General features: G+C 43.2%; 1 protein-coding gene across 1 annotated transcript in view; it reads left to right on the forward strand.

Moving 5' to 3' along the window:
* Window positions 1–9,352: 9,352 nt before the first annotated feature.
* The window catches only part of tmprss13a (transmembrane serine protease 13a), a 16,599-nt gene continuing 5,951 nt past the window's right edge, over window positions 9,353–20,000 (forward strand). The window contains exons 1-9 of the mRNA XM_035385283.1: window positions 9,353–9,536; window positions 14,103–14,265; window positions 14,706–14,816; window positions 15,210–15,425; window positions 15,984–16,110; window positions 16,583–16,678; window positions 16,901–16,944; window positions 18,239–18,401; window positions 19,808–19,986. Coding sequence (XP_035241174.1) covers window positions 9,519–9,536; window positions 14,103–14,265; window positions 14,706–14,816; window positions 15,210–15,425; window positions 15,984–16,110; window positions 16,583–16,678; window positions 16,901–16,944; window positions 18,239–18,401; window positions 19,808–19,986 — 1,117 coding nt within the window. The 5' untranslated portion in view covers window positions 9,353–9,518. The remainder of the gene's footprint in view (window positions 9,537–14,102; window positions 14,266–14,705; window positions 14,817–15,209; window positions 15,426–15,983; window positions 16,111–16,582; window positions 16,679–16,900; window positions 16,945–18,238; window positions 18,402–19,807; window positions 19,987–20,000) is intronic.

Below are 20,000 nucleotides of genomic sequence, written 5' to 3' on the forward strand. Positions count from 1 at the left end.
GAGGGATGGGAGCAAACAAATGAGGACGAACAAAGAAGAGGCCGAGATTCATAAATCACATGCATCCCTAGTAGTGGTTCATGAGAAGTGCAATGGTTGGGGCGTAACCCCCGGCGACAGGTAACTCTTTGTCACTAGAACTGAAATATGGAAGGGAAGGTAGAGAAAGATTTTTTTTTTTTTTTTGTATTACTATGGGGAAAGAGATGCTGATTGCTGTCCCACGGGTATTTTCACAAACAGAGGCGGTCCTTTTGTGTGCATTGGGGAGAGGTATGTGTGCCTGTGGTGAATCTTTCTGTTTCTTTGAATCTTCAGCAATATGCAGAATCGGATCTCAGTCTCACTTTTGCTTCCTCTTAATCAGCACATGACCAACTGGCTTGCGGTCTGCAGTGTTCACACAATGTGACCTGAGGTTGAGAATACTTTATATGACTCCATTATTCAGTAATGTTAACTAATGCATTAATTGCCATAAACAAAGCATTGAACCAATGATTTTAGCATTAATGATGGTCATGTTCATCGAATAATCAATTAGTTAACCCCTTCATTCCTACAACATTAATTAAGGCAAAAACATGACCCACTCCTCAACTGTTGCATTAATGAAACCAACATGTTATGGTAACATTATTACACTGTAGACTGCTATTAGAATGATTAATTAATGTACACTACTGTTGTTGATGTTTTATAGCAGTCTGCAGTGTAATAATGTTACCATTGCATGTTGGTTTCATCAATGTACACTACTATTGTTGATGTTTTATAGATGTATTGATTTATGACTGCTTGATTGATTAATGCTAATGAACACTTTTAAAGTTAATTCATGCTGTTCTAGTGCTACTGAAGGGACAGTGAAAATGCAGTCAGCACCCAGCTCAGGAACACAGGGGGCATAATAGCCAAGCATCAACACCATATCAGTTGTCTACCAGGGTCTTTAGCCCAAGTCCTTTAAATGAACACAGCATGATGGGAAAAGGTCTATATGGCAAGTGCACAGGACCTCAGCTCTCAACGGGACTCAAACCCTGTGAGAATCAGCAGGGACAAGGAACTGCACCTAGATTGCTCTGGTTAAAGAATGTCTAAACGGTTGTACATAAATGTTCAAACTGCTGCTCGTTGCAGGTTACACCTTCTATGCATGCAGAAAGTGCATCTTAAAGAATTTTTGTATGTGAATCAGACTTTCCATTGTGAGGAGTTCAAAATTCACTGTTTTGTTCAACACGGGAAACAGAGGCTCTCCTGAAAACACTGTATGGAATTATTTTTTCAACAAGTAGTGCTCTTCTCTTCAAGCATGGACGTTTGAGACACAAAGGCAATCGCTCTCGCCCCTTTCATTAATTGGTACCGAATGCCACTTGGTGTGGCTGCCATATTTCATCTGGGCATATTTTGGGGGGAATTGCCCCCTTGAAGCAAGGGAATGGAACATCAAAAAGAAAGCATAAAACTGCAACCCAGGCGCACCCTTTGCCCACACATAGCATATCCTCGTCTCTGCGCAGTCTCTGACCCTGACCTCATTAACACCTGCCCTGCGGGCGCAGCTCGGACACACAGGCACCCTGTCAACAATGCAGCCACCTTTTTTTGTTCTGTTTTTCTGTCTTCAGGCGTGGGAGCTCTTGATCGGAAAAATCCCCGACCGTTTTGCAGTGTCCGTTGGTCGTGCCTACTCTCGCTCTGAGAAAGAAATTGTTTTCTCAACTCCACCCTTGGATGAGGAAAGAGGAATTAACACTTTTCTGTTTTTTTTTTCATTTCAGCTCTGCAAATTCCCCCGACCCCCCCCATCCCCCCCCACCCCCCCAACTGAGAAAAGATTCGTTTTTGGTTTGACCTTTTATCTGCTACATACTGTTCTTGTCTTGGGAATGAAAATAGCCACCATTCCATCTCTGAAACCCCCTCCCACTGATTCAATGAAGGGAGGGGGAAGCACAAGTTTTTCCAAAGTGTCCTTCTGCTGGCCACCGCTTCTCTTTCGGAACCGCTCGGCCATGTCAGGGGACAGACGTTGCACTTCACCCACGGCTGGCGTGAGAAAAGTTGCTTTTTTTTTTTTTCTTTTTGCGTGGCGAGGCAGGTACGTCCCAGCCACGCTGTCACCTCCAGCGGGGTGGCTGCTCTCCTACGGCCATGGATATGGAGGTGTAGCCACGGTTGAATGCTTCCCTCTAGAGGCAGCCGTTGAAAATATCAGTATGCGGGAAGTAAAGAGAAACACGAGCCCATTGACTGTTGCTGCGGCAACACAAATAAGAAGCGATACACATTCCAGGCCCAAAGATTATAGGCGTCCCAGCTGAGGAACCTCGTGTGATCAGATCTGGCAGGAGGATTTCCACCCAGAAGTCAATCTTTCACATAACCTCGCCTGAAAAGGTAACGTCAAATACATTGATTGGTGTGTACTTCCCCAGTTCGGTAGCTGCACTTCATACTAATGACAAATGCAGATAACACATCCAATTAAACATTAAGGCCCTTAGAAGCAGCAAGTCTGACTCACAGTAGAATTTTCTCACAGAACAAGTACACTAGTCCACAGCACGTGGCTCCTCATAAGGTCAAACATAAAACCTGGGTTATCCCACACTGTTAAAAAACCACATCAGAGCTGTTGGGTGAGACCGTATATCTGACATTTGATATCTGTAATACACTGAACATGAGATGAGTCAAATTTACTTAGCTTCACTGTTGCTGGCATATAGTTAGCTCTATCAGTGTCATTGTGCCGGTTCATCGAAAACTTGGGGATTAATTAAAAATTTTTTTTTATAGAGCCTAAGATTTTAATGAATCATAATAAGATCAACGGAACTCTTCTGGGTGCTCCTTTAAAAGTTGTTCAGGCATTCTTGTTGCATCCCTACATGTGTTATTTTGATATTGTCACGCTCGAAAAACACAAAACATGCCAAGAGAGTTCTCCTTCAGGTGTCTGAAATTGAAACCCACTGCATAAGGAAGAACCTCCCAGCACAGAATCTTTCATAACAGTATTTTCAAATAGGAAGACCTTAGAACCACAGAGTATATCGTGTTTTACAGTAAATGCTGCCTTCTTGAATTTGCTAATCTCCAGTTGAACAGGATAAAGATTTCTACAGTCGATGAATCACAACCTTGCCCCACATTAGGCCCACAGACACTGAGCATCTACGTTCAGGACATGAGTGTCCTGAGAGATCCATCCTCCCCAAATTAAACACCATAGTGGATATGGATTAAGAAGAGATACTTTAGTTAATCCAGCCACTAATCTGGTCTCCCACAAATCCACTGGTGCTGGTGTTCTGCTTGGTTAATGAGGAGGGACGCCCTCTGCTGGCCATATAACATAACTACTCATAGAAATGCAGCTTCCTCTATAGATGTCCTATCCAAGCATTCTGGGTCCTATTTGACTCGGCAGATTTACACTCCTGCTTCAGTATTTTTAATTTTTTTTGCTAAATTTAAATTATGAGTGTTTTCTTAAGTATTCAGACTTGCTTTACTCACATGCTTATCTTCATTTGTTGGGAGGTGCTTCCTTGTGTGCGCTGGAACATGTAAATTGGCTCTGTTTAAGCACCATAGGTGGACAAAAAAAGCTGGCACCGGACTTCCAATTACACTGCCTACCTAGCATCTCCAACTCCCCTAAATACCAATAAGGCATAAATAAAATATACATATAATGTATACATATATATAACTATTAAATAAAATCACTCTTGAACTCAATAGTTTTTTTTGCACATTCACATTAAAATGTCACTGTAAGTCATCAATGCAAAGCTGAGAATATTTCTTATTTGAATTAAAAAATGAATATAATACTTTGCAATAAAACAACAGCAAATAGTACTTCTGGTGCATAGTGAGTCAGTGTCTGGGATCGATTTCAATTGACCCAATTGAAACAGTAGCCCCTCATTGTGTTAAAAATACTCCATTTATGTGTTGAGTTACAGCTCATTTTTTGTGCCCATTTGACTAAGGTGAGAGGAGTGCATTCTGCTGCCTCTCCAAGTGCCAGGAGAAGACTAGAGTTTTTTGGGTAAACTGATTACTTAAATAATTAACCTGAAAGCCTCTCAGAAAAAGGCATGTTCTTTCTCCTTTACGTTTCAAATGGGCAAATGTGTCAGTTATTGTCAGATAATCTTTGATCCAAACCCCATAGCCGGCCACACCTTTGAACGCATACCTGACTCCCCTTCACCTGGGCACCATTTAAGCCCCCAGCTCTAATTTTGCTTAAACTGCTGAGGTGTGAAATTTTGGAATTAAGCTGACTTTACGCCCGGTTATCTCAAGCCTGACACCCCGTCCTGAAAGCCTGCCTTTGAGCTCAGCGAGGGCTCAGCGTCGCCCCGTGTAAGTAGTCGGTCAGTTTCGGAGGGCTTGACATCACCTTTATTGAATCATTAAAGAGCCCTACTCTGAAGTGGGTATCTCCAGATACGTCAGTGAAGGGAATTGCTTGATGTTCTGGACAAAGACCAATTACAGTCAGGTGTCAACACTATAGATGAATGGCTTTGATTCTGTCAAATCAACAAAAGTAAAGAGCAGAGATCATCCTAGGATAGAGCAAATGTAATGTTGGCAAAACAACTGCTTAGCCGGACGGAACAGCTATGAGATCACATTTTTCTGCGTTTTTTTATTTTTTATTTTATTGTTTGTTTACTGTGACAGTGGATATGTGATCACCAAAAACTGACCGAAGATGGGAAAACAATGCCGCCAAGTATGACGAATCTTAATATCTGCTGTGACATGCAGAGGGTAGGGTTAAAATTTGGCATAAACAGCATGAATCCATGGATCCATCCCTGTTTTGTGTCAACAATGTAGGCTGGTGGTGATTGTGCAATAGTGTGGGGAATGCATTCTAGGCACACATTAGGCCCTTAAAACCAATTTGAAGAGCATTGCATACCTGTTGGTGACCATGTGCATCCCTTTATGGCCACAGTCTACCCTTTATCAGAAAGCGATGCCAGCCTGGCTGCCAGCCAACAGAGTAAGATAAAATGCAAAATCCTGAAAAGAATTCAAGGTGCACGTTCTGAATCTGTCATCTTCAGCATAGGCTATTATTAGAATGCTCAAGCATTCATTGAAGTTATCGCTTTTGATGTAGCCTATTTAGGCTAATTTAAATAAAGATATTTATTCCATTTGAAGCTTCATAAGGACCTGTTATTACCAGCGACATGATCTGGGATGGACGAAGGGGAGGTCACGGTGTCATCTTGGCCATTATTCAAGACCATGCACAAGGTCATAGGGCACAGGACCAACATCCAACCATTCAATGTAGTGGCCTCTGCTCCATCACAATCAAGAGACACCACCAGCTCTATACTGCCACCTATGGGCCAGACAGAGGAGGTGGGGACCCTATTCCAGCCACAACCTCAGGGGCATTCAGCAGGGGGAACCTTCTGTCATAATGTAGCTTTCATGAGTAAATGATTCCCCAAAACATAAAAAAATATATAATATTTAAAAAAGTTAACCACTTATTTATTAAAATCCTGGGCTTGCAATTATCAATTGCAAATTGGAATGAAAATCAGCATTACATTACATTACATTATAGGCATTTAGCAGACGCTCTTATCCAGAGCGACTTACACAACTTTTACAAAGCATTTTTACATTGTATCCATTTATACAGCTGGATATATGCTGAAGCAATGCAGGTTAAGTACCTTGCTCAAGGGTACAACGGCAGTGTCCTTACCCGGGAATCGAACCTGCAAGTCTAGTTCCTTACCCACTGTGCTACACTCCGTCCTATGTATGTGCAGCATGTACAGTGATACCCCAGTACGGACTTTGAGAATCACAGAGCTGGATTGACCTGAAGTGACACATCTCAAAAGAGGAAGAGAAAGAACAGTAGGGACTGTGCTCTGGATGTTATCCAAGAATACACAGAGAGGCAACATGAAGGGATGAAGATGTCAATATGGGAGGGAAAGAGGCAGGCACGCCTGGACTCCCTCATTAACAGAATGCTGGATCTCTTCTAAAAAAAATGGTTGATAAGCATTTAGAAAATATATAGATTTTGTTTGTCAAATATTTGTCAGATGTTTCTATTTTTCTTTAGAACAATACTAACGGGTGGCAAATGCAACAGTATGCCTACAGCAAGGAGTTTTGTTCTTAAATAAATTAAACGTAGTTAAATGCAGATTTTTAAAAATGCATTTGTTTAATGGGTGTATTAAACTACAGCACAAGCCAGGATTTCAAGATTTCCTTTTTGTAATTGTAACCCCTGGGTCCGATGCCCCCAGGGTAAGAGTTTCTCTCACAATGGTTCCCCCTTTGGACTGTAACTTTTCTTATACTGGACTCTGACCATCAGATTCCATTAACACTATTCCCACAATAGTGGGAAATCAACCTACATTCATGTTACTAGGCACATTAGCAATTTATATAAGGTTTTGACTACCTTCACAGCTCCAATTTCAAAATACACTCCAAATCCAAATACCTTGAATAATCCAAGTGTTTTTTTTAAATCTATGAGGGCTTTTTTGCCTGCTACAGATTAACAGAATATGTTATTGATAGATGACAGAATAATTTATTGCTTTGGTCATAAAGTATGCTTTTAAGCGGTTGAAAATCTTCAGTCTGCTTTTAATTATTTGCAGCGTGAACTGGTTAATATCAAGCTTGTGCTAAATAAATCTAAAAGAAAATGCTTGTTATTCCTAAAGACAAGAAATAATGAATACACTAACCTGATAAATAATATATCAAGTGGTGCTAACATAGAGAAAGTCTCTGCATATAAACATCTAGGCATTTGTCTTGACACCAGATTCACTTTTAAAACTCACAGTGACAATCTGGTGAAAAAAATTTTAAGAATGAAGCCTGGTTTCCTGAGCAGGAACAAGTCTTGTTTTGCTACGGGTTGTAGTCAGAGGATTGTTGAGGCAACATTTCTCTCTGTCTGGGACCACGGGGATGTTAAATATAGGCATGTGCCTGTCTCACACTTGAGGTTACTGGAGGTTACTTTAATTTATTTCATTTATTTTATTCAGTTTTTTCATTAGTATTTGAAGTTACTTCATGTTTAGTTTTTTTAGATTTCATTTTAAATGTTTATTTATTTTACTTGGACTACTTATGATCCTTTCGAATTGTTGTGTTTTGTGTGTACATTCAGCACACTTGTAAAATAGGGTGCCTGCTCTCAGTGTGGCTGAGTTTAAATAAAGAAAAATGGGGGAAAAAATGAAATATTTATAATTTCATTCAACACAATTAAAACAGAAAAATATCATAGTCTATTGAAAATAATGTTTATTCCAAAATCAGACTAAAATCAGTTGGGTGACAAAAACTACGAACATAATAAATATGCTCCAGCTTCCCATACACCTTAGACCCTGTCACCTTTTTCTATAGTTTTGTAAAGAATCCTGTTCCATCAGAGGACCGGGAGCATCCACAGTTGAAGGAACCTGAGCAGGTAGCCTCTCACTGGCCCATTCCATCCGAACACCTTTCACACCTGCAGCTGAGGCGGATGTGGTGATGCAGGTGCACCAGCGTCTCCCTTCCCTGGTTAAGATTCAGTGGCATCTCCATGCACATGCGGACATATACAGGATGGCATCAATGCAAAACGTGATCACATGTTAATGCCTGAATAGCAATGTCAGACATATAATAGCGCGTGTTGATTAAGGATCATTTTCTTTCCAAAGACTGATTTTAAAAGAAATACATAATAGGAAATAGGTTCATAGATAGCCGAGTATGGAGCTTTTGCAGAACCAGTAAGACTTTAAGCAGTAGTCATCACACCAAATTAAAATGACAAAATTATTAATTATCGGCCATGATGCACGTTTTGTCTAATTAGGCCTGCCTCTTGCTGTCTTTGCCTTCTTTTACATCTCAATTATAAATTCACTAACACAAATAGAATCTAATGCTCCCATTTACAAACACACGCACCCACACACATGCACAAGCACACACATACACACGCACACACACACACACACACCACCCATGCACCCACACAGACACACACACCCACACACAAACACACACACACACATAGAGCGCACACAAGTGCAGTGGACACATGCACACTCTTACATGTGATCATATGTGTGTCTTTATATTATGGACCTGTAAATCGCATTTTCATTATTATTATTCTTTTTCTTTAAGGGTTGTGTTCAGGCATAATCCACCATCTGGTGTTACTTTCTGTATCTCCACACATCGCACGCACATACACACACACCACATGCAGGCGAATAGGTCACAGGTTCAATTCCCGGGTAGGACACTGCCATTGTACCGTTGCACAAAGCACTTAACCTGCATTGCTTCAGTATATATGCAGCTGTAAAAATGGATGTTATTTAAATGCTATATAAAAATTGTGTAAGTCGCTCTGGATAAGAGAGTCTGCTGAATGCCCGTAATGTAATGTAATATCCACACGGCACACACACTAACCGGTTCAGCAGAAAAGATAAGTGTTTCTTGTCATAAGGAAGGACCGCGATGTAGCTGTGACATAGCACTTTCATAAGACACGCCTGCAATGCAGACAACGTCAGAAGGGGGGAATTTAATGCATCTTCCGTTTACATTCTTTCTTTTTGCCACAAAACCTGTTTGAGTTGGCCTGGTTTTAAAGTGCTGTCGCGACACTGCATTTTTATGGACAGGAAACTATGCTGAAGAAGACAAGGGGATAAGAGATAATAGATTATCACCCACATGTTCATAACAAACCCGTTGATCACGTTCGGCATGACATCTGGAGTACTTGTCTCAGTGGAAGCCATAGAGAAGCAAGACACATTTATTTGGAAACATGGCGGAAAGTACAAAATGAACTATTAAATACATCTGATAGCATTGACACTAAGAACGCCAAAAGTTTCAAAGGTAAACTAAACACATTTCCACCTATATTTTAGATTTTTAGGCTACAATAAAAGCTTGATTCAAGCCAGAGATATAACACTTATCAAGTCACTTCATAGCATACAGTGATCCCCGTAGAAAGCCACGGTGTGGACGATAGCCCGATGCCTACTTGCTTACTTTCTAGCTATAACTGGTTTAAATGATTTTTATATCCATCGGATTGGTGCCCGTGAAAACGGAATTAAGTTTTTTTCGTGTTTTATGACTGATGCTGGGCGTCCGGTATTTATAAGTTAGCAGTCACCGGAACCGGTCCCGCAGGTGGAGTGGTACTATGCCGTATCCCGCGTGACAGAGAGAACCTGAGAAAAAGGGGAGGATGTGGTAACGCCCACCTGTGTGAGGCACGGAGGTCACTTACAGACGGAGCGAATGAAAGCTGGCCAGGAAGTTTTCACGAAGAAGCGTCAGCATGCTGTGATTGCTCCCTAGGGGACCGAAGTGCGTTCAAACTTACCTCCCACTCGCCAGCTCACCTTCTCCCCAGTCCCTTCATCCCGATGGATCAACATGATGCGGTAGGTACTGCTCCCTCTTCTTGATTGACTTAATGCCTCTTGGGCCAGGTAGCATAACAAACTGGTACCTCTCAAGTACCCTGAAACAATGGGATGGATCTTGGCACTTTATGAAATGTTTCGGTCTCCGAACTTACAATGAACTTGTTGTCCTGGTGCTGGCTGAACCGAGGATGTTTTCTTCTTGTGCTGTGGTGTGTCTGCGTGTGTGAATGTGTGCACGCGCTTATGTTGTGAGTGTATGTGATTTAATTTCATGTTCGCATATATCAGTTGATGGGGGAAAAACACTATAATAGCAGTTGACAGAACAGTTTGACCAGATCAATGGGCGATCACCAGGCTCACGTATATGATTGTATCCTATTTAGATCACTTTGTTATGCGTCCTGCTCAGTCTCACAGTGAAACATTTAACCTGTGGATTGTGTTGATTTGTTTTATTGGACTGCATTGATGGTCCAGATTTAAAGTTGGAAAACTTTTGCTAAAAGTAGGTCTCCAAGGCCTCGGTGGACGTCGTTCCCTTTATATTTGATGCTATCATAAGCGTTTTCCCATGGCGCCTAGTCCTTTTGACCTAAATATTGTGAAAGGCTTGAATATGGAGAAGCTGAAGACCAGCCCTGTAATGGAGATAGTCTTCCTATGTTGGGCCAGTTTTTTTTTTTTTTTTAACAAAAGGAAATATAACGTTCAGTGTATTTTTCCCTCAGTTTTTTTCCCCTGATGTTGAATCAATTTAAATGTATGGTCCGCTAGACCTGTGAAAAGATACATCTGTGTTTAATTTTATATTTCAAAACAGGTGTGAACTTATAGCCTTTTGTTAATTTTTGAAACATGAGAAGCCAGCTATAGAAAGAAATCTTATGAAACAGCTTTAAAAAAAAATGTTTTAAGCATAATGCTTTGTGAGTTGTTTATTATTATTATTATTATTATTATTATTATTATTATTATTATTATTATTATTATTTTGTTGTTGTTTTATTACTGTCATTATTGTTATTATATTTGGGTTTATTTATTTATGTTTAATTAATCTGAGATTGTTGCACCACAGGCTTACTTGTGCTGATAGCCTGCTCAGAATCAGGGCTGCTTTTGGGTTTTTGGTCAGTTTCTCTGTGAGTGATTGTGAGTTACTTCCTGGAAACAAACATCTGAAAGACTTCAGGAATCTGCCAGGGAATTTAAAACTTTAAACTGCATATGGGGAGGAGGGTTTGGTCCAAGACAGGCTCGTAACTCAATGACCGGTTTGGTTTGGGGTATTCTAGGTACTGAACAGGTTTTGCACTGCAGTAATTGTCTTTGTTCCATGTGAATTCACCCAGGATAGGCCAAACCTGTCTGAACCAGTTAAAACTCCTTGTTTGGGAGGCGAGGGAGGGAGGTGGTCACAATGAAAAAAAAAAAAAAAACTTACATTAAATGAGCGCTACAGCTTGGCTCAGGCTCCGTTCTGTCACCTGCTCTTCACAAGCACCTTTCATCAGATCAGCCAAGTGTTACCAGGAGACCTCAGGGGTGAAGAACAATTGGCTTTGTCTCACTGGGGAGGGGTGGGTGGGCTTCAGCTGACCTTGGTTCCTCGAGTTACCGCTACATTAGTTCCTCAACAATCCACCCCGCCCCCCCCCCCCTTTCCCCCCATCCAATCCCACCCCACCTTGGGCTATGATATTAGTTCAGTGAGAGTTGCACCTCTCCCCTGATTGGTGCTAGCTGTCCTGTAGTGTAATATGCTGCATGTCTTGCTGTGTGGTCAGCTGCCTTGGCCATTGTTTTATGCTTTTGGCTTATCGAGCCACACATTGAGCCTCACTTAAGCTCACTGGCTAGCAGGTGAGGGCTCTGCCGCACTTTGTCGCCTGTTTGTTCATTTGATCTTTTAAACATACACAGCCGAGATAACGGGTGCGTCCATCAAACAATTATCAAGAATAACACAATGAAGTGTTAAACATATTGTCATTGTGATCCTCTTACTGACAAGACAGTGTGGCAGGCTCAGCATAGAGTGGAAAGACTGTGTCAGGCATGAACTAATATACAATTTTTAAAAAAATTGCTGGTGTTAGTGGCATAACAGCAATGTGACAACATGGAAAAATTGGAACTTCCAAAATGGGGGAAAGATGGGATTTTTAAGAAATCTACATTGAAATGGAAATCCACAGTAAAATAAAAACATATGGGTACTGTGTTAGGATTGGAGCAGCGATGGGGGAATTGTGACATCACATCAGACAAACCCCCCTCTTTGTCCTCTCAAACGAGTTGGACTGCATTTGTGCTCTCCTGTATGAGGGTGTCTGCTGTTCAGAAATAGCTGCTGAATCATATGCCAAACTGACCTGTGGGGTGGAATTCTTGTTTTATTTTTAAAAAAGAGACCTCGAACAGCAGTCAAAAAACTGGCTTGCCTAAATGAGTGGCTACGATAGATGGTTTTAGGGAATGGAAGCCATGATTGGCCTGTCTTCTTTTTTCCTTTTTTTCCCTCTGGAGTAAAGCATAGTGATGCGAGGGATGCCAACAGGCTTCTATCAGCCAGGATGGTTACATATTTCTGACTAAAACTGTTTTTCTCTGTATGGGACCCTCCTTTTCTTGTATTATTAATGACTGCCCAAATCTGGGTGGCTGTTGTTGTCCCTGACAAATTCAATTAAATGCCATCAACAGTATCCTCCTTCCTGGCTCCCACCCATCTCATGTTGTGGCCTCTCTCTCTCTGTGTCTTTATATGCATTGTTTCCCATATTCGGGCTAGGGTAGAGGACACTGGCAGCCATTCTGTGCCCACAATGGGAGGGTTAACCTCTGTGGGACGCCTTTCGTTTATCAAACACCTGCCGCCCCCCCTGGTCTATAGATTACCTGTGATCCACCTGAGCAGGTGTAATAGAATCATAAATAAGCAGTTGGAGAAGGTGGATGCCCACTTCGGATGCTGTGTGTGAAAACGGTGTCGATTTTTCATCAGTGGGGCAGGCCTACCTTTGTGAACTGGCTGCATTGTGTTGATATACAGGGAAACGGATTAAAAAAAAAAAAAAAAAACTTTTACATTGCCAAGCTCTCACTGAGTAAGAATGAGGAAGCACGTTTTAATAAACAGTAAGTATGGAAGTATGTTTATACTGTATGTGTATCCAGTATGTGTAGCCATCTGCGCACTTTGGTTGGCACCCTTTTTACCCGAACTCCGAGCCCGACCGGTCCTGATTTGTTTCTGGAAAAATATAGTATCTTTTTCGCGGTCGTTATTAATATTGGGGGAGGGGCGATTAGAGACCGTCAGCAGTCTGGTTTTTACCGAATGACACACTACTGCGGTTAACCAACCAGGCTGGCAGGTGAAGCGCCAAATCCCCTCTCCTGTGGTCTTGTCGACACTCCAAACCGTGTAGGAACCCCCCCCTCCCCCCCCAAAAAAAGGAAAATACCTAATCGGAGCAGCTCCAATGACGACCCAGCCGGGACAATGGGTTTGCAGGTTGTATCATTCAAGGAGTGGCTCCACCGGAGGACTGTTGACTTTTTGGGTCATGGTCACGGGAAGCCTGTTTGTCCAGTAGCCCGCTGGCGGAAGCCCTGGAAGACTGTAATGGAGCTCGCCGGGTGAAACCTAAAACAAAGGCATCACCAAAAGGGGAACTTGGCGCTCTCGGTTTTTTTTTTTTTTTTGCCGTGTTTTGTCCTTCTTGTTTGAGCGTTTCGACCGTGGACAGAGATTGTTAATTAACGATTGATTAAGATTGTCAAGGCTTCATAGATTGATCATTACAATTTTTCAAATGTCTCTTTGAGCCTGGGAAGGTGACTCACGATTTGGAGAACGTGATGAGAAAATGAAGACTCTGAAGCCTGAAGACTGGCTGGGCCCCACTGGGGCCACAGCTCGATAGAGCTCCAGGCGTTTCTATCAATGTCAAAGCCAGAGATGAAAGTAAAGCTGAATGTGATTAATCAATCTCCTTTCATTAGGTAGCCTACAGTACCTTTCATAACTGGATTATCAGGGATCGCTTTTCAAAACTCAACGCCAGAAGTGTTCTTGATTCATTGAATTGCCTCACTTGTAAATTAAGTTACTGATATTAACTTACAGCCACTGGCTCCGCCACGTAGGTTCAAAGAGCCAAATGACAAAAGGATAAAGAATAGCTATGGATCCAAGAAAGAAACACCCTGAATTGAGAAAATAAAATAGGATGAAATATATGGATAAAACTCTATACATGACACAAATGTTCCATTATTGCGATATTAAACTGTAATTTTTCAAAAGGCAATTTCTCTTCTTGGTTTACAGTAAACAGCACAGGTAAGATGTTATCCCTCAGCCAGTCACATGACCAGTCACCTGAGTTTTTTTCTGGTGCGCCCTCACCTGCGTTCCTTAGGCCTGGTTTCGATTCTCCAGGTCATGTGACTCGTCCTTGATCTCAATCTGTGGGGACTGTAGTTCTTGCGGACTGTGATGAAGGACGTGATTTTAATGAATGTCTTCAGCATGTTAATGAAAAAAAATTTCTTTCCCCCCCCCCGCAGAATGACCCCCCTCCTCCGTACTCGGTGGCCGTGCAGCTCCAGCCCCCCCTCAAGTCGTATGAAGAGGTAGTTTATGGGACGGGGGGAGGGCTGTACCCCCCCAGCCAGCCCCACTATGTCCCTCAACCTCTCCCACCTGTGGTCCTACCCCATGTCGCCCAGCGTAAGCTTTCTCTTCTTCTCTGGTTAGGCTATACTCACGAAGTTCACATTTTCTATTTTTCTCTCTCAATCTCTGTCTGTCTCTGTCTCTTTGTATGTATATCTCTTTTTCTTTCTCTTTCTCTCTCTCTTCCTCTCTGCCTCTCAGAGAGGGTGGCAGCATAGTCTAATGGTTAGGGATGTGATAGGCCTAACCTGAATTGCCTCAGTAAATATCCAGTTGTGTGCACTGATTGTATGTAATGAATATAAGAATCTTATTTCTGGAGATAAGAGTGTCTACTACAGTATATGCCCTTCTGCTGTTGTTTCATCTCTGTGTCACAGTGCTTCCCTCATAATCCAGTGTGCACGAAAGGCTCTCTCACCACTGCCACGACATCCTAGAAGGGTTGTTTGACCCTGTGCCCTGTTTGACCCGGTACCCTCTGTGTCTCCCAGCTCTTCCTCAGAGGAAGAAGAAGATGTCCTGCGGTGGTGCCCGCTGCTACGGGGGCTCGGGAGTGACTACAATTCTGCTCCTGCTGCTCGCTGTTGCCATCTGGCTGGGAGGTGAGGCACTACAACGTGAATGACCTTGGCCATTAATTAATTTTTTTTTTTTTTTTTTTGCTTGCTATTTTTTGTCCTGACGGTCAGAACACTAGAAAGGTAGATTCACTGGCTGTCTTCCAGAAATGTCACAAAACTCAGCTTTACATTACTGAGCATACTTAAAACTCACTGTCTCTATTTAACTCAATGTTTCAGAAAAAAAAAAAAAAAAAAAGAAGCCATTCATTATGCCTATCTCTGGCTCTCATGGTGTTTACTCACCATGCATAATGTACTTTTGTAAATTGCTTTGGCTAACGGCATTAATTACTGACATGTAAACATTGTCTCTGTCCTCCCCTGTATCCCTCTTTCTCCCTCTCTCTCCACTCCTCCTGTCTGCCCACACAGTGCATTTCAGCTCCAGGCAGTGGACAGCTGTTGGCGGCAACAACGACAACGACAACGACAACGACAACGACGATGATGGCGGCGGCGATGACGATGATGGCGGTGGGAATAAGGGGACGCGGCCCAGCTTGGCTATGCGGGACACCTGCCCCAACGACACAGTGCTGTGTGACATGAGGCTCGACTGTGAGATGGGCAGTGACGAAACCGTCTGTGGTGAGCTCACGTTCAAGCAGACAGACAGACAGAAAGACAGACAGACAGACAGACAAGCGTACTGAAAATCAGACAGATGGACAGACGTAGACAAGCACACTAAAAATCAGATCGGAACCCGGAAGTGTGGATATACAAAACAGACAGACAAACGGACAGTAAAACAGATTGCGTACGTACGGCATGTACAAATAATATGATGGCCACCGTAAGATACATATGCAGACAGTGACACAGAGACAAGAAATCCATACAGCACAAAGAGAGAGACAGAGATAAGGACAGAATCACATAATCATATTAAAAAAAATGCAATCACAAAAAAATGAAATGAAATATACAAACCAGCACATTGATGTGACAGACAATCAGAACAGATATGATAATACTGCCTCAATAATACTGTCCCATCCCAAACGGCCTTCCCCTAATCCCTCTCTCTCTTTCTGTTTCTCTCTGCTTCCACCTCTTCTGTGCTTCCTCCATCCATCTCTTCCCCTTCTTTCTAAACCCCCCACCCCCTCCCCTCCCCGCCCCTCCGCCCCCCTCTCTCTGCAGTGAGATTTGGGCAGAACGCTCTTTTGTTGGTCCGGACCGCTCAGGATGAGCGTTTCTTGCCGGTGTGCTCGCAGGGCTGGGGCCAGAATAATGCCGACCAGACCTGTGACCAGATGGGCTTCCGAAAGTAAGACCCCCTCCATTCTCCCCCCCCCCCCCCCCACCCACTTCGTTACACAGAGATTCTCCGTGCCATTGTTCTCACTTGCTTGTCACAGTCACCCACAGGATGGAATGCTGTTTGTTAATGTATCTATGCAGTTGCTGTAGTTACTCACAACTCACAAGTACTGTATGATAGCAGCTGGGATGGATAAAGTTGCTCAAATCAAATGTGCATGCCCTGCCCCCTACTGGTGAAGACTAGCAAGTGCACCTTTGCTCCAGTTCACAGGGAATTGGCACGTGTATACAGTATTATTTAATATTTATGTCACATTTTCGACTTACAAACTTACTATGTGTGTCTGTGTGTGAATGTGCATTTGCGTGTTTGCATGCGTGCACTTGTGTGTATGTGTGTGTGTGTGTGTACATATGTGTATGTTTGCTTGTTTGTGTGTGCTTGCGTGCACATGTGTGTTAATTCTCCCCCACAGGAGCTATAAGACAGGAAGTATAGAGGCTCAGCCCTCCACTGGACTCACAGTCATCAGCAGCGGGCCTGAGCTGATCCATGGAAAGGTCAACGTCAGGTAGGGCCACAGCATGCCTGCCTCCGCACAGATATATTACAGCACATCACTGTTATCCTAAGATTCAAGTATAATGGCTGTCTTCCGCCATCGGTTGTCCTATTGCCCTGCCTCTTTCCCTGGACCGATCGGTACCACAGAGTGGGGGAAGCTGACTGTGTAATCTTTGCTCTGGTGTTGCTGCTTGCTCTTACATTGCATTGTATTCCTTGTGTCACACAGCACTTCCTGTCCTGGACACCAGACTGTCTCTCTGGAGTGTGTAGGTATGAGCTTTTCTAACAGAAATGTTTGACCATTAAACCAGGGTGGAACAATTTGTTGGCCAGGAAACTGCAGAATCTGGAGACTTTTGTCTACTGACAGCTAATAAGAAATCTGCATTGTCAGAGTGCATTTCCAGATATTTCCCAGTTTCATGTATTCTGAATGCTTTGATTTCATGGAGAAGGCTCATCCTGAATTCAACTTTAAATGTGATAATGTGTAATTGTTGACTAGAACTAGATTTTTTATTAAAAAATTCTCCAGGTTCTGAATCCAGATACTAACCTGATTATGCAGGATGACAGAACAGAACTACAGTGTATTCATTCCAGTGAATGTGCTGTAGTTGGTCGGTTTACAGCTCTTTTACGGTGCCGTCATTGGCTGGCAGGTCAATATGGCGGTGCATAATTGGCCTTAGCTCCTCCCCCCACACATGTTGTGTGATTCACTCTCTGGCCGATGCATGGGATGCGCCTGCTTCAGATAAGTACATATAGTCCTCCAGCGCGGCATCTGCGCAGCTGAGCTTGGTGGACTGCAGAGGGCGCTACTGCGCACGCGATTTAGAGGATGCATGCGCTAGTCTCATCGAGATATATAGGAACTGGAGACAGCTTCCGCTTACCACTCCCACGGATTACCCCCGGCAGCTGCTGGAGTTTGCGAGATTCAGGGGGATTGTCAATCTCTGGTCCCCTGGCTAGCCTGCATTCTCTAGAACTGATGGAAGACATTGCAGTGAAATGGGACTTGTCATTCCAAAAAAAAATTATATATATATATATATATATATATATATAATATAAGGAATGAAAAAAATGTTTTTGAATGTCTGGTTTCTCTGTTTACTGAGCAAATTTTGATAATGTGAAGTGTTGATTTAAAATTCAGTTTTCACAGTAAAAAAACGAAATATCAAAAATGAAAAATAAATGAATTGTATTTTGAACATGTGACTAGTGATCGATCCATATTCTGATGGAAACTTGTTGTGAACTGGAAAAAAGATATGCTAATCTTATTTGTATGACAGTAGGTCTAACAAGTGTCTTTAGAAGGGAGCAGTCTGCTTGCTTTGTTTTTTTCTCCAAACCAAAGCGTATAGGTCACATACCGTTAAAATTTCACATGCAGATTTAGAATGAACTGTGCTTTTTGTTATCGTTCATGCAACAATTCTTGAAGTTGTGATGTGATATAAGCTTAAAATCAATTTACCCATTTTTCCGTCTGTTTGTTCCCACCCTCGTTCCTTTCGCTACCCCCCCCCCCCCCCCGCTGTCGCCCCAGACTGTGGGAGGCCGCAGTCAACCTCCCGGATTATAGGGGGCGATGTGGCGCAGGCGGGTGAGTGGCCTTGGCAGGTCTCGCTGCACTATCTCGGCGCCCATGTCTGCGGAGGCTCCTTGGTGGCTCCGGACTTCGTGGTGACCGCTGCTCACTGCTTCCCAAGGTCAGTGCTGAAACGCGCTGACACGTAGGCCACGAGCAAGCAACTGCAAATTTATTCATACGAGTAAAATAGCTCAATAGAAATAATGACAACTGGGTTGAGAATGATGCAAACATAATGAGAAAATAACTAGCGTACGTGTGAAATTATGCACACTGTATTAACAGAAATATTTATGATGCATATTTTCTCTCAGTATTTTCATTAGTATACTGTTGAGGTCCATTACCTGCCTTGTTAACAGTTAGTGGAAGCTGATTTCTAGATGAAGGCTATGAACTGAATAACCTTGTATAGTTGAACATGTATGCAGGATGGACCTCAACATTGCTGGAGTAATACCTGGAGAAAGGTCTGTGATGTAGACATAATAAAAGCAAGGATATTTCAAAATGTGTGCAGGCATATGGTGTTTAATAACCGGCTAAGGCCAGAAGTCTGCCACTCATGGTCTTATAAACTGGGAAGTGTGTAAGTAGCCTCCACACGTTCAACAGATGTCTAGTGACGTCGTCAGTGAGAAATCCCCCTCTCCGGGCAACGCTCGCTCTCTCTCCTGGTGGTATCTCTCCTGTAGCATGGCACTAGCTCTCCTGTAGCATGGTGCTAACTCTCCTGTAGCATGGTGGCGGCCTGGGCTGTTGTCAGGGGGGGACGCTGGAGGAGGGGAGACCCCAGTGGTCTGTGGTCTTGTGGTAAATATTATTGTCCCTGGCCCGAGAATAATATAATTCCGTCCCTGGGAATTCACTCAGCCCTGGTGCTAGCTCTCCTGTCACATGGCGCTAGCTTTCCTGTAACATAGCACAAGCTCTCCTGTAGCATATCGCTAGCTAGCACTCCTGTAGTATGGTGTTAGCTCTGCTGTGGCAAGGGCGCTAGGTCTCCTGTAGCATGGCGCTAGCTCTCCTGTAGCATATCGCTAGCTAGCACTCCTCTAGTATGGTGCTAGCTGTGCTGTAGTAAGGGCACTAGGTCTCCTGTAGCATGGCGCTAGTTCTCCTGTAGCATAGCGCTAGGTACCTGTCCTGTAGTATGGTGCTAGTTCTGCTATAGCAAGGGCACTAGGTCTCCTGTAGCATGGTGCTGACTCTCCTGTAGCATGGCGGTAGTTCTCCTGTAGGATGTCCCTTGCTTGTGGGCTAGTGCTTTAGAGGAGATTTAGACTGCCTGCACATACACAGAGGACACAATTGACAATCTAGTACTGATGAGTAAGAATAACACATTTGGTGATCCCAAATAATGGCCAAAATGGGACAGAACCTGGCACCCCCCAAAATTATTTTCTCAGTCCGAGTGCAAACGGTATAGACTGCTTGGTGTGGCTAAATAAAATACATCAGCTGACACCCGTCTGTCTTTGGTGTGCTCATTTCATCATTGGCTCTCCCTGCTGGCTGTAGGTCCACCCCCTCTGGATCGGCCGCCGCCAACTGGAAGGTTTACGTGGGGAACTTCAGCCAGGACGACCTGCCCGACCCGTACTATGTGGAGACCGTCATCCTGAATGAGAACTATAACAGCAAGACAAATGACCAGGATATCGCCCTGCTGAAGCTCACACGGCCTGTGGCTTTTTCCTGTGAGTCTGGCTGT

The sequence above is a fragment of the Anguilla anguilla genome, chromosome 12, assembly GCF_013347855.1.
Source record: "Anguilla anguilla isolate fAngAng1 chromosome 12, fAngAng1.pri, whole genome shotgun sequence".
In the NCBI taxonomy this organism is placed as follows: Eukaryota; Metazoa; Chordata; class Actinopteri; order Anguilliformes; family Anguillidae; genus Anguilla; species Anguilla anguilla.